Below are 15,672 nucleotides of genomic sequence, written 5' to 3' on the forward strand. Positions count from 1 at the left end.
CAGTAACACACTTGGGTTTAGTAACAATACTCACTGCCAAGTTATGTAATGGGGGGCACGGAAATTACACTGATTGGCACTTCTCATCAAAACACTCTTCAGTGAAATTATCAAAGTGAATGTTTTCCCCTACTGTCCCTAAGGAGTTAACCCAAAAGGTGTGTAAGATGTGATATCCCTTGGTCCATCATTACCAGGTCAAATCTGTGCAGTGTTAGCCATCCACACTGGTGACTGTTAGTGTTAGATAACTTATCTATTACCTGAAGTCTCCATTTTCTGTTTGTCTGTTCCTAAAGATAAAATGACAAACACCATAAGCTACTGCTGTACTGTATAGCAGCATAAACCATCTGAAAAGGAAACACAAGCTTAAAATGGTTCCAAAGGTCTCTATTCTTTTCAAGTTCCCACATTGTGCAAGAAAAAAACAACCCCGCCAAGTCCTCTGCTGAAGCATCTGTTCACAGGACTAATTCCATCAAGGAGTGTGTAGGTCAGCTGCCTAAACTCCAAACCAATTGCAATAGTTCTCATTGAGCAGTTGTGAGAGACTGGGCTTTTACATGTGCTTCACAATTGACCTTTGTTTGAGGTCTGAAACATTATCTGGTTAAACAAGTGCTGCAAAAGCCGAAAGCGAGTTTTACTTCGTAGAATTCTTACTCCCATAGCCTCCCCAAGGGGTCAATAATTTTACTGATTCCTGCAAATTTCATGTCAATTTCGACAACACAAACACATATCCCACTTTTAACATGATCAGGAACTCTAATACTGTGATAGTTTTAAACAATTCCAATTGTTTCTACTATGCAGCTGGGATTTAATTGTTTCCCTTCCTGTAGGCTGTGAAGGTGCAATGAAATGTCAGCCCCATGCATGAGAAGACTATTCAAGGAGTCTGAGAGACTCAAAAGAAAAACAGACAGAGCTAAGATAAAAGCAACTTTTATTAAAATACTCTTCAAGCTTCAAAATGCATAAATTAATGGATGTAGCTACTATAATACATTATATTACAGGAGAACCATAGGGCTGTGAAGCTTTCATAAACACAAGAAAGCCTATAAGCTTCACTCTGTAATAAATAAATACTACTGTCTTATCTTGTCCCTGCTAGATGATGTGTTGAAGCTCTTACACAACAACATTCTGCTCAATTATTCTTTTTTAAAGTTTTCTAAAACATGAATACATTACTAGTCTAAGCAGCAGAATCTCTATATTGAGCTTTCACTTCAATTCACAACATTAGACTATAATTTTTTAAAATTTTTCTTTTCTTTCCTTAAAAGCAGTCTGTCTTCCTGTACTTTGTAAAACATTTACAACCACTCTAAAATCGACCTGCTGAAAATCTAGTGAAATCCCAGATAATTTTCCTTGTAGGTATGATAATTTGAAATAAGTGCATACGATCCCCTCTTCATCTTCTTCCCCCAGCCCCAAAATCAAGGTAATACAATTTCTTATTCTTTTGTTCAAAATTTTCTCCTTTTTACCAGCCTACAGTAACTCAAACTCAGCAATGCAAATGACTTCAGGCAGAAGAAAGAACTGAAACAGCCATCTCCTCCCCCACATTGGGAGATTCAGCCACCCAAGTTGTTAAGTTTTAAATATGTATTTTTTGCCAACGAATGATTAACACAAAAACATTTTCATCCCATTTTTTACACATCAGTAGGAAAGTGTTAGAAAAGTATAGAAAAGGCTAGAATTTCTCTCGCAGAAAGGCTACTGAAATACATTTTCTTTTTTCATTTTTTTCTTTTTCTTTTTTTTTTTTTTTTGCAAAGCAGATGGAAAAGAAGAAAGGAAGGAAGTGTTTGTATTTTGCTTTTGCAACTTGGGTAAAATCACTGGACATTAAGAACACGTGCTGAGACTTCATGGTGCCAGTCACGTAATTTTGTATATTTGGGGCTAAGGACGTGGATGGGAACCTTTTCCCTGTGGAAAGAAGTGATAGAAGAAAAATAAGAAGGAAAGAAAGTTTGTCTTAAGCAGTTTCACAAGTAAGCATGCAAACTCCATGCACTATTCCTATTGCATCGTCTTCCTCTCTGTCAAAAGGCTGGATCCAGTGTTAGTAAAAGTCAGTAGAGAAAGTCCCACTGACTTCAAGAACCATTAGATTTAGCCACTGGTTGGTGCTCATTTTGAACAATGCTTATCCCAAAGCAAGGAGACAGCTGACCCTCACTTGCAGCCCACAACAGCAATACTTCCCAGCTATGTCTTGCAATCAGATCCACACTCACAAATCAAAAATGCCTGGTTAGACTTGGAAAAGGAAAACACAAGCTGACCTCATACAGGCAACCAAATAAGTCCAAGTTTACAGAAAACCTCTGCACAAACTCCTGCACAAACACTACTATTGGACTGCACCAATGGCTTTTAAAAGGTTTGTCTATGGAGCAAAAGATCTTGATTTTTACATGCTGAAGTAAAAGGCAAAAAAGGAAGGAACATTTTAAAAACACCCAGATGTCACACAAATGCACCAAACACTACAAGTTAAGAATTAAAACATGCAAAGTATTAAAGTAATAAAAATGTAAAACATCAACTCACTTAGTCTTCTTCCCAGCTTCATTTTCTGGTTCTTTCACTGAAGGAAAACAGAAAAATTTTATTTTCTAGGGCACTAAAGACACTGTACCACAACACTGAGATTCTCTCCTGTGCCAATGCATCCAGTACAGCAGAAAGTTACAACAAGGCTACTTAGGATTCTTTGAATCTAAATATGCCACAACAGACATGAGCTATGTCTACAAACTTCAAGAGCCCCTTTGCTAGTAGAACTGCTGAAAAGTAGCTCTGCTTGTCTCTGCTCTTCCCCTTGGCCCACTCTCCACACTGGCATTAGGAAAGGTGATTTGAGAAGGTGAAGATGAATGGAAGTCACAAGGCATTTCTTTTGGATGAAGATCCAGTGGGCTTTTGTCAGGTGATAATCCAAGTGTCTGTTTGCAGCCAGGCTATTTCCCACCAAGGTTCTAGAGGTCTGCACAAGGGATAATGTAAATTCCCAGTCCTGATTTTAAGACTGGCAAATCTAGTTGCAGTAATTTTCTTACAGCATTCGTCAACATGATAAATTCATCCTTACTGGGTAACAGGTTATTTGATGTTCAGGTCCCATACTCTGCCCTTACAATGACTGATGAAGGGAATTGAACACAGGACCACAAAACAATCAGGTCCAAATTCAGAATATTTATCCCACGTGGCCAATAACCTTTATTTTGGGAGATGTTGTCACTGGCTTCTAGAAATAGCTGATTTAATCAAATCTGTCCCAGAGAGGAGGTCCAATTTCCTCAATGCCGCCTTTACTGCAGCTGTAGCTGTGAAAAGCTGAAGAATGAGAGCTCAAAGCCCCTGACGGCACTTCTGGTGGCCTTCACACAAAATCACAAATCTCAGCCAGTGAATCATGGCTGATAGCATAACACGAAATTGAAGTTTCAGCATAAGATTGTACGACTGGGAATGACCTTCACCGCATCACCTGTTCCACTCCACTAATATATGCAACCACACCATAGCATAAGCAGAGGATGGAAACAAAACCCGGGAATAAACTGAGGAACTATGGATTTATGTTTCTGATTGGTTACATCATTGCAGATCGCATACTTTTGTATGACTGACTAAGACTTTCAACATGCCAGAAAACACCTAATTTTTCTGAAGCATTAAATTTAATCAGGAATGTCACCATTTGGTGATATGGGGAGTGGGGAGGGGGGGAGAAACAACAAATACGTATCTTTCAATATCTTTGGGAGTAGAAATGGAAATTTTAGGATTTATCTAGAATGTTTTCATTCAGCTCAATCAGGAATGACGACCAGTAACATACATATCCCGAACTATTTAGTAATGGCAGGAGTTTTGTAGCAATATTTCCCTTTCACTATCTCCCCTGACCCCCAGCTTTAAAAACTCCAGTCTGTCCAGGGGCACTGACTATGAGTCCACTTGCACCGAGGTACTCACTGTGATCAGTGCCAGTGATCTGGGCGAGGATGCGGAAGGAGCGGGACTGGGTGGTGCCTGTCCGGGGGTGCCAGTCCTCGGTGTCCTCAATCAGCCGCTTCTTGCTGGCGTCTCTGTGGGTGGGGGTGTGGTAGAACTCCGTGTAGGTGTCCACGATGTGCTTCCGCGGGGGGCTGTGCCAGGGACACAGACAGCAGTGAGTGCAAGGGTCAGAGACCAGCTCTGGGCAGCTACAAAGGCACAACTGTGACTTTTCAGGGCATTTAAAGGCAGCTTCTGCGCTGGGATGCAGAAAGGAGCAGTTGAGGCCCAGCTAAAAACAGATGCAGCTTTCTGAACCAAACGCACCTTTGTAATTACTCTAACTCAACTGAAATATTTCTCTTTGTTTCACTGATGGAACATTTGAAACAGTAAAAGACAGTATTATCAAGACATCTACACGTTTAAACTTTTACCGTTTGGGTGGGTTTTTCCTTGGAGATGACAGAGTAAGACAGCAAGAGAAAGTTTTTCCAGCATAAACAGGAAAAGGAGAAAAAGAAAAGAAGAAATAAAGTCAGAAAGCTGAAACAGAAATGTAGCTAATTATTCTACTGAATTATTATTCAGTAGAATTATTATTAGTTTTGCAAGAAAGGGCACTAAAATCCAATAGCGGTATTCTCTTCTACCACTAAAACCACTGCTCAGAACTCCCATACTTTAATTAAACTCATGGTGATTTCCTTACAGGGATGAGAGGGGAATTTGTTTTGGTGAAGCAGAGTAGTCTACCTAGCTTAGATCAGGTGCCCCCTGACAAATTCTCCCTTTAGCTCCCAAGGGGCACAGCACAGCTGTGTGAACATGCCAGGGCCACCCAGTACACACTAAGTCTCCTGCACTTGGCAAAGCCTGGATCAGAACCAGGCCATCTGAAAGCACAGATGGCCACGTTCTGGAGCATAATGAGGAGGTACCCCCTCTGAGAGACAAAAAAAATTGGGTGATTGTTCCACCTGGAAATTTTCCCTACAGTAACCCACAGGCTATTATCAATCCTTGCACTACTAGACTTGCAAGAATACAGGATTTAAAACCTTTGATTCCAGTAAGTGATGTAAAGAATGTGTAATTGCACTGGTCAATTTGGGGAAAGGGAACAGAAGATTCAAATTATATAAATTACTCCTAAATTCTACATTTGTTATTCCAAAGCATTAATCTGTTAATTTATCCTAATCCGTAAATTAATCCTCTAAGTGTGCATTTATTTTTACATAATTTACAGAAGGAAAACTCTGAAAAACTAGCTCCTAGGACATAAAATTTCTAATCATTATTAAAAATCAAAACCCAACAAAACTTTAAAAGTGAAAGCAACTTTCATTTTTGGCACTACCTCCTCACTGTACTTTTATGGTTCAAAGTATTTCTGGGGAAGAAAGGTGGAAGTATTAGTGAGGAATGATGTTAACTGTTAACAAGTAAGAATTAGGCCCGTTCAATGAAATGCATTAGTAGAAACTTAAGCTTTAAAAAAATACTTAATACTTGAAAGAATGTGAAAGGTACAGTACAAAATTATATCAAAAGATTGAATTTATTGACAGACAGTATTAGTGAAGTGCATGTATCACATATCAAAGTTACTAAGAGAGAAAAAGGTATAGAAACAAAGGCAGCAGTAATTCCAGGATGGAGAAGAGAGAAAAATGAAGTAAAGCATCTTAAACAGTTAATAGCAAAAATGAAATCTGAAAGTTAAAGCAGTAATTAAAGGTGTGGAAATACATGAAAATGTAATTTTTTACGTGCAGTTTACTGCATTCTAGCAACTACCCCAGTGAAATAAGTAGTCTTTCACATTTGTTGAAAGTGGTACGAAGAAAAAAATCCCGATGACTTCTCTTGTCCTACTGGTCTCCTTTCTAAGGCTTAAGACCCTACTAGTAATGACTCACTGAGGCAACAAGGTGGTGCCAGAGACAAAGGAAAATTCAATCAGACAGGCTCTGCTTTACTCAGCCTTGAGGCACGGCAAGAAAATACAAGCCAATAAAACCTCAATCATTTACCATCCTAATAAGCACAAATCACAATATATGGACGTTAGTTTTACTTTTCCTGTATGAATTCAGAATTCAGCCCCTCATTCCACAGTTCTCAAAGCAATTTTATTTTTATACTGTATTTCACCACTTACTAGTTGTATTACCAACACCAGTGAACCACAGTCGCACCAAGAATTTATCAGTACACACAAACACCACACGAATGATTTGTAGAATAAAAATAAGCTGCAAAATGTAGCTCAGTGAAAAGCAAAATCACATCATGTCCAATGCAGATAAAAATAATGTATTACACTAAGAAAAGCTGAAGCTGTTTTGCAAAATTTAAATATAGAACTCTGTAAGAGCTGTAATTTTGCAAAACAAGAATACATGCTGGTTATTCCAATAGGAAAAATAACCATAATTCAAGTCCAGTGCTGTTGATACTAACTTTGTCGCTGCTGCTATCTGCAAGGGAAAAAAAAAAGTATTTGATGTGTTAATGAATTCTTTGCTTCTTAAAATAGTACAGGAGTTTCCAGATCCAAGCTCTGGTAAAGCCATGTATCACGTAAGTCAAACTTATAATCATCAAGAGAACCTACAAGAGAAAATTTTAACCCAGCTGAACTTAAACTGAGTGAAGCCTATGGACATCTTACCTCTTTTAAGCAGCAGGCACATCTTCATGCAAGAGCTGGCAAGAAGGTCTTGATAAAAGTGCAATTGCACGCAGGCTAGTGAAGGCAAATTGCTTGCTTTCTAAGGCAGAACTAAACAAGGGAAATAAAACTTCCTTTCCCGTCCTGAAGTCAAATAGTTTATATCCTGAATGTTTTTTGAGGGAAGCCAAGAGGAAGGGAGGAAACTGTGAGTATAACAAGGTGCAGGTCTAAAGAACTGCATTTGCTAAGCAGTGCCATCTATGAACAAGGTACAAGTTGGTTTTTTCATATGTTTTGAGAAAACAAATCATACAAAACACAGAAGAAAAATGGAATTTATTTCAGACGCGCCAATTATTCCAAACTTCAATGATTCTGATATTTTATGGATGTCACTGATAAAATTTTAAACAGGGAGATATTTAAGCAGCACTGTAGACATTTAACTTTTCTATGTAAAATTAAGCAGTGTAGGAGCAGACCAAGATAACCACCTTAGCGGGTTTTGTCTGCTTGTTTTTGTTTCGTGCCTTTGGACTGCAAGACACTTAGGCAGCCCAAACACAATATGGGTAGTTTATTTTGCAGTAAGAAAGACTGCAAAATAAAGTGGGTTTTTACAGCTCTGAGATGTTTTCAAACTTTTCCAAACTAGATCTGCAAGTCTGACAGTGACATAGGGATTTCTTCACCCCTCAGCTGTGATTATTCATCCACTTTGATGGTATTATTCATCCTCTAAGTAAGGTAGGGCACATAGCAGTGCTCACTCAGTCATCCTATCTTGATTGTAAAGTGCTTACTCTATGCCTGCAGCACTTCCTTTCAGAAGACTTAATTTTGTTGCTATTGTTCCTCTTTTTCAGTACTAATTGCTGCTTTTGAATACTCCTTACACAGTTATTTGCTAAAACAGTATTCCTGGAAAGATAAGAAAAGGTTGGCCAAAGTGTATTCAACAACTGCACCAGCAGCGAGCAAGTCCTTGGGATCTCTCAATTTCAGCCCACTTTATGCAGACTGGATTCCTGCCATCATCTGTTTAAGAAAGGGCTGGAAGTTACCGTGACTACAGTGCAATATAAAATGCATACAGGCTGCATTATGAGTCCACATATGGAAAATGTTCGTACTACAATATGAAGGGAATAGGTACCTAAAGAAGTATTTTTTTCACCCCTTAAGAAAGTCAACTGACACTGCAATTTATTCAGTATTTTAGTTGGCATGGACATTTACCTCTTTGTAGGGCCCTTTATATGCTTTATATATTGAGAGAATATCAGAGGAGAGAGGCACAAAGCCTGTTCTTCCAGCGCCTTTCTTTTGTGGGATGGGAAATAGTAACCACAGCTTTTAGGTTTTAAGCCCAGGCTAGGTTCTTAAAACTGAAGAGAAACCTACAGTTCCCCTTCTGCCCTTTTTATTACTTAATTCAAGTGCTGGACACCACTGCTGGTCACAGAGGCCAACTGGCATGGGACTGCTCATGCCCAGCCTCCTCCTCTCCCTGCAGCACAGCAGGCACTGGGAACCTGGGGTGCTACAGCTCCCAAGCCCTGCCCAGGAATTTCTGGGAGAGCCCAAGGCATCCCCAGCCAAAATCTTGTGCAGGTCTGAGTTCCCAGGACTGCTGCTGGGCTTAATTTAGTTTACTAATCTATTGTTTACTAGTCTAGATGGTACACCATGATAAAGGCTTTTATGTCTCTTACATAAACGTTAAATGTTCAGTCTCTGATGCCTACTTTAACATAAACAATTATTTGAATAAGGAAATTACTCACATTTTAAATCTGCATTGCTTGTTTAGGGTAAAATGTAAAGTTGATGTATTTACACTATAGCATTGCAAAAAATGAGCTCATCCTCAACAGCTTCCTTGCACACATCTTAAAGGTTCTCCTGTGTTGTGCAGAGAATTAATGACACATCTGTCCCTTGGCCTCCCTTCTGGGACCTTTTGCCATTGGTTCTGCCAGGGTCATGGTTGGTCTTCCAGAACGTCTCATTCCTGGCCATCACAGCAGCCCACTGACCCTTCTTGACAGACTGCTCTGCATTTTTGAGTGCCTGCTGCTTTCAGTCACCTTAGTGGGTGTCAAAATACACAGTGCAACATCGAAATTAATACCAGGCTTGTTGTAAGGTCTAGAACATGTGGTGATAGAACACATCATGTAAAGCATTCCATGGTCCTTGCTCAATTTAGCTGTGACACTGTATAAACTGACGTGCCACACATGAGAAAAATCATCACCAGAAGTCTATCTGGGCCCTCTGAAGCAACACTTTTAAAATAATTCCTGAGAGATCGGCTACTGAGGATTAAGCTGTGTTTCCTTAGCCCTCAAACAAGCCCGGCTTTTTTCCTGTGAGGAAACACCCTCACAGCAAAAAAAAAATCCCACCTACCCATTTTGCTGTTTACTCTCCCCCTGGTTCTCTCTGCCTCCTCGTCGCGGCCCCTCGGCTGCGTCCTGGGCGCCGTCGGCGCTCGGGGCGGCACCGTGCTGCCGTGGGACAGGAACTGCAGGTTTAGGAGCGCCCGGCACAGGCGGCCACGGCTCAGCGTTAGGCTTGGTGTTAACATGCACTCCGGGCACGGCACACGGGGATGCGGCCGACGCCTGCGCCGGCGTGAAGGCGGAGGACGGAGATGGGATGGAGGTGACCTTGGAGGAGGTTACAGCTCCAAACGGCCTCGGTGTCTTATTGAAAGCCACGCTGGCTGTGGCAGTGACTTTGGGTGCAACAGCAGAGGCAATGGGCACAGGCTTAACTACTTCGGTAGGTTCTCCCTATGTGGGATGAAAAACAAAACAGAGACACACAAAACCACGGCAAACGCATGCACATTCCTCAGCAGGGATTTTAGCTGCTCTCGGGGGAGATGACCCACCTAGCATGAAGCACAGAAGCAAGCTTTACCAAGACTGCAGCCATGAAATGTATGGAAAACAACCCGAGCCGTGCATTTGGGGAGGAGGAATGATCCAAACATGCACAATCCATATGAAATTCCACAATGCTAACTCCTCTCAGCATATCCAAAACACACACTCCACAAATCAAATTCACAAGAAACTGAAAAACCGCTCTTTTACAAAACCCAACGGGTAACTCATGTGGAAAAAAATAGAGTTTTTTAGAAAAATCCACATTACACATCTCAAACCCAATTCGAGATATGCACTCTCCCCATCCACAAATGGAATGTGCAAGTGTTCACATACTATACACACTGCTCTGTTGGTAAGACCTTTAAAAGCAGAATGAGAGCACACTGATGCCCCCCAATGTCTCCACGGACCCTTGTCAGATCAGATCAATACACTCAAGAAATCTGATTTTGTTTGGTTGGGCTTTTTGTGCTGAGAATTACACCACAAAATGTTTTAACATTGTGGTTCCCAACATGTGGCCTTTAAAGGTCATGGTCAGCAGAACAGTAATATACTACCCATTATTTATGTCCACTGGAGAGGATTTTCAAGTTCAGGCTATTTATAAGTATTTTCAAGCTTGCAAACAGCATTTTTATCAAAATGGGGATTTTAAAACTGCTGCATAGAATAAAATATTAGAAGAACAAATAATTCTCCAGGGATTTAAGGAAAGTGAGGGGAGTTGTTCTCTGAAATTGTAGTATTTGTATAAGCTTCTCTCACATACCAGGAAAGATTTCAGTGTCCATTAAAATAAACAAATCCCCACAAAAAATTTTTAAAAATTACTGCTGAAAAAATTCTACCTGCTTCTGTTTCTCTCTTAGGTACAGAGGGAAAACACCAGCAACATCTTTAAAAAAAAAAAAAAAAGTTCCAAGAGTTGGAGAATAACATTTATTCACCTTTTTCTTTTCTTTTTGATAATCATTTCCAGGTCTCTCCATTCTTTTTTTAGGAGGGGGAAAAATGTAATCAAAGATCCAAATGCTGCAATACTCTTAATGTAACATATGGGAAACAAGCATGTTATACTGAAATTTTGAATGCCAGTGCTTATCAACAACAGGGTTTGACAGATGGGTATCAGTTAGTGCCACATGCTACATTTCTTGGTTCTGATGAAGAACATACCTTTGGCACATGAATAAGATCTGGTTTTTGTATAGAAGACACTCTGGAAAAGAAAAACATAAACATAATTGTAAAAACCAAATTCTTTAAAGTTTAAGCATTTCCCACTTCTAATCACCACATCTACCCACAGATAGATAAAATATTTAATTTTGTTTCCTCTAAAGGAAACAAGAAGTATTCAAGTTAAATTTACAACACTATTGTTAATACAAGGAAAAGGCAAAACCAAACGGAATTAATTTGTCCAGATACAGTGTTAGGAATTCCAGCATCTAGCATCAAGTACTATTAGATTTATAAATTCATAATTCTTTATCATCAGTTCAGAGACTTCAGCTCCAATCTGCTTTCTGTTTTCCATTCTTTCACAAGAAACTGTCACATAACTCCAAAGCTCTGGTCAGATAAATGGCATTTTAAACAGTGCATAGCCGATATACAGGCTTAAAACGGAACGCTTCCTTTTAGAACAACACAAATCCTCCCGAAGAACTTGGCAAATTAAATAATACAGAAACTTTTTACACAGTCTTTGGTTTTCAAAAATAAGGTTAATGTCACCTGAATTCTACAGTAGATGGCAAAAAAATTTTCTCCCAAACAATGGACACATTGAAACTACCATGGAATGGTGGGAAAGGAAGGAAGCATGGCAATGAAAAGGATTAAGTAGATAAAGAATTGACAGATTTTGTAATACCTAAATTGAAATGGCAATGTAGGTAAAAGGCATTTCAGTCAACTGGGGTTTTTTTCAGATTTGCATAGACTTATATGCAAAAATACACATACATACACTAAAATAAAAATGTATTAAAAACCCAGCAAAAAAATCTGATACAGTAACATTTTGTTTTCAAACATTGCTGCTGATACACTTGAGTGTTTTCATGCTATTCTGGCAGAAAATTGGCCTTTTGACACTTCTAAAACATTTGTGGCCATATTTAGTTGCTGCTCAGATAAGCAGTCACCTTTAATGATCCAAGAACCAGCAATAACACCCTGCCTGAAATCAAAAAACCCTGATTTCCAGTGCATCTTCTGAACAAGGTTTTGAAAAGCTGCAGTTGGACTCATTTCCAAAAGACAATTTGCTAGGGAGGCAAAAAGGTTCCTTAATTGGAAATCAGCTAACAGAGGCTACAGTTTTAAAAACACTTCTACTGTATGAACCAGCTTTTCAGTTTTTACCAGGAAAACATGGAGAGCTACAATTGAATTACATACACTCGTTCCCTTTAACAACCCTTTTTTTTATTTTCCATTTTCTCCTCTTTTTTTTTCTGCCCCTTCTTTTAACTATTTTGTTCACAATGCTTATTCCTTCCCTCAGAGTCATTTGGCCCTCAGGGCTCATCGGATTCCAGCAACAGGAATCCTGATGCAGGTTCAGTATCTAGCTTACAAAAAAGGGAAATATATATAACACAGATGCCATGCTGGCAGGAAAAAGGAGAAAAAAAAAGGAAAAAATAAAGGAAAAAATGTGTAGCATGAGAAGATGATGTTCTGCCCTTCGCCTTCCCCACTCATGCATTGCTGCTGACACACATTATATCCACATCAACAGCAATTCTCAACAGGGAGAGGGTTTTGTCTGCTCTGGGGAACAGGTCCTTTCTCCCCTTTCTCACAGAGTGTGCAGCCTATGAAAGCCTGACCTCTGGCCCTCCACAGCGCTGGGGTGCATCATTAATCACTCCTAATTGCAGAGTTGTCAATTTGCAGCAACAAAAGCAACAAGAAAGGAGAAAAAAAATGCCGATACACATGGAAACTTTTCTTTCTTTTTTAAGACCATCTCTATCTTAGGTATACTTTTTCATTTTTAATACAGTAACTTGGAATGTTTTATGTATTTATTAAGCTGGTCCTACAGGAAGAATTAGGAAGACATTAATTATTCCAGCCAACTACCATATTTCATGCTTGAGAAAAAAGCTTTGCTAATTCTGGACTTAGAAGCTCAAGTCTCATAAAAGGAACATACCTACTTTTCTTTTTTCACAAAATAATCAAATTTGAGTTTGCAATGGATAGATTGCTTCTATACTTATCAACACAGCACTGAGCAAAAATGATTTCAAGCCACTATTACCAGATGACCAGAAGACATACTTTTCAAAATTCATCTTCAAAAATACACAAAAAGGAAAAATAAGGGTGGGAAAAAAAAAGCTTGATAACCAAAATGTTCACGATGTTCCTTTTAAACAGACAGATAGACAACGTAACATTTTCCCCACAAACATACTTGAGACAAGGACATAAATTTGTGTGCCCCAGACATACTTAAAACAGTTTAACTTGGCCTTGTTGACTTCAGACCGTAATCAGACTAAAATCTGTGATTTATGCCATATTAAAAGGAAAATGCTCATCCAGCAAACTGAGCCACCAAGATCATAATGTGGAAAATGCATGGTGGTTAGACAAGACAGTACAAAAGGAAATGCATACTTCAAGCTCAGAAGCAAAACACATCCAACACACATATTTAAGAAAATTCTTCCTTCAGGGCTATTTCCCTCAATATTTTCATAGATACCACTGAACTGCACAGCCAAGAAGTAATTAAACTGCAGAATCATGTAGATTTCTTAGCTGTTAGCACTTCACTTGCCACCTGGCAATTAAACATATTAGGATTTCATGCAGGTTTGGTCCCATTGAATGTATGAATAACTGATGATAAAGGTTTTCAGAATGAGATGACACACTTGCCCTGTTACTACTGACTAAAAAAAGCAGGATGGTTTGAAGCATGGTATTTTCTGAATGATTTAAAACTAGCAGTTCAGCATATTAGTTTATGCAATACTTTCAATAACATACAAACAAAGCAAAGACATAAGAGCTCAGTATTTAGTCTTATTATAAACAACTCACACAAAAGACCTTGGCAAATGGTTACTGTATCAAACTTCATAAGAATTATTATAAACAACAAAACCAGAAGCTGCAGTCATTGCTGACTGACAAACTATTACTGAAAATAAAAGTGCACAAAATTTTTGCACAGCTTCTACATCAAAGTAATTTATTCTTTCCCGGAGGGAGGAAAAACAAAAGCACCTATATTTAGCCTGTGTAAACAGCTCATTTTGACCAAACATGATCAAATTTGCTGTCTAAACATACCACAAGCCGATCCCCTCCGATGAATACTTTCATGACATTTAATGCAATTCAAAACATTCCAACTTCCAGAGCAGCCTTATTAGGAAAATGAATTAGTCCACTCTTCACTGTAAGCAGCAGGCCCAGCAAAAACTATTCATTCTTTAAATTCTCCTATTATTCATTCACTTTCCAAGCATTTCACCCACTTTAAAAAAAAAAAAAAAAAAAAAGACACAAGCAATTTGACAGAACCTTTCAATAGTTACCAGTAAATGGAAAAACACATTATTAAAGCTAAAACTACAGTTCTTCAAGCTTCTGCAGTGAGTACAATTTGATATACCATCTCCAAAGGCTGACCACTAATGACAACACTGTTATCTCAATAATCAACATCATGGAAGCAAACCCTCAGCCACTACACCCCTGAATCTTCACTGAACCTAGAACCCAAAGGACATGCCAGAGCTGTCTCTTCTGAACTCTGTTTAAAGCCCCAGCATCCCCCATCCATTTAAAGCCCCTTAGTCAAGGGACTGTAATGGATCCATAACTTACAAAGCAGATGAAAAACTCAATGGGAAATTCACAAGATGGTAACTGTTTATATGAGCCCTTCTATAACCAAGGGGAACACACAGTACTGGTATTGACATAGCTGCTGTGTTTGCGGTTTTCCTATTTCTGTAACCCGAAGGATTGCTCAAACACTTGTGTGAAATACAACAAGAAGGTACAACACCTTCACTGAGTTATGGAAACATCTAGGTTGAAAAAGATCTTTAAGATCGAGCCCAACCATAAACCTAACACTGCCATGTCCACCAAATGAAGTCAATGCTGGAAAACTTCCTCTGAACTTTATTTGTTTTTCTGAACTGAACCTTTCTAATAGAAGGATGGAAAAGAGGAAGGATTCCCTTCCTGTCTCACATCCTGCCCTTCCAATTTTCAAAGCTAACTCCTTTTTCCTAGCTGGTGAATCATCAGCAGACAGGTTTTGGCAGCAGATGCTACATCCCTGAAAAGCCACTGGTCAGATCTTCCTTCCAAAAACCTGAACTTTTAGTGGTTTTGCCATTTTAGTCCGCAGTTCTGTTGTTTAGCTTCATTTTACTTCTAGAGAGCAGTCAATTGACAGGGGAGAAAGCTAAATAAATTTGCTTTCTGTAAATTAGCCAACTCATGGAACAAAGATGACAAGCAGAAAGCATTTAACATATATAATAAGCCATGACTTTCACTAGGGGTTATCTGAATAGAAACAAATGTAGACATAATTTAAAGCACAGAAAAAAGAACAATCCAAATATATTGCTTTTTTTTCCTTAAACACAAGCCCCTTCTCCATCACAGACACAATTCATTTCTTACCAATTTTGCTCTGGCTTGCAACAATAGAAAAACAGGAAGATTGTTAGGCTTGCTTCTTGTTGCAACTTATTCACCATCAGAAATGGTTTCCTTACATACATTAAAACAAAAACATACAACTGTGTTTCCCATAGTTTTGTAGAAGCACACACTGCCCCAGGAAACGCCAGTCAGTAAATCAGCACTTCAGCAACCTTGCCAGAGCAAGCATCTATGGCCTCGAGATTGCAAACCTGTCCACAGCCCAACACATGGAAAAGCAGAGGTAGAAAAATCATCATTAAGTACAACTCAATGAAAATCGGAATCTGTTGCAGTCATTGCAAAAAAAAAGAGATTTTTTTTTTTTTTTTTTTTGCCTTAAGA

At 38.9% G+C, this 15,672-nt stretch overlaps 1 protein-coding gene across 11 annotated transcripts in view; it reads right to left on the reverse strand.

Annotated features, from left to right (window-relative positions):
- PDLIM5 (PDZ and LIM domain 5) overlaps positions 1 to 15,672 on the reverse strand; it is a 138,638-nt gene that overhangs the window by 45,818 nt on the left and 77,148 nt on the right. For 5 of the 11 annotated variants that reach the window (XM_048304922.1, XM_048304924.1, XM_048304925.1 and 2 more), the window contains exons 4-9: positions 10,804 to 10,846; positions 9,137 to 9,522; positions 4,476 to 4,493; positions 4,018 to 4,190; positions 2,584 to 2,620; positions 264 to 293 (exon numbers count right to left, since the gene is read on the reverse strand). In XM_048304922.1, coding sequence (XP_048160879.1) covers positions 264 to 293; positions 2,584 to 2,620; positions 4,018 to 4,190; positions 4,476 to 4,493; positions 9,137 to 9,522; positions 10,804 to 10,846 — 687 coding nt within the window. Of the gene's footprint in view, positions 1 to 263; positions 294 to 935; positions 1,957 to 2,583; positions 2,621 to 4,017; positions 4,191 to 4,475; positions 4,494 to 6,507; positions 6,525 to 9,136; positions 9,523 to 10,803; positions 10,847 to 15,672 lie in introns of those variants that run through there. The other 6 variants (XM_048304927.1, XM_048304926.1, XM_048304929.1 and 3 more) reach the window with 6 other exon arrangements.

Source organism: Corvus hawaiiensis, chromosome 5, assembly GCF_020740725.1.
Source record: "Corvus hawaiiensis isolate bCorHaw1 chromosome 5, bCorHaw1.pri.cur, whole genome shotgun sequence".
Classification (NCBI taxonomy): Eukaryota; Metazoa; Chordata; class Aves; order Passeriformes; family Corvidae; genus Corvus; species Corvus hawaiiensis.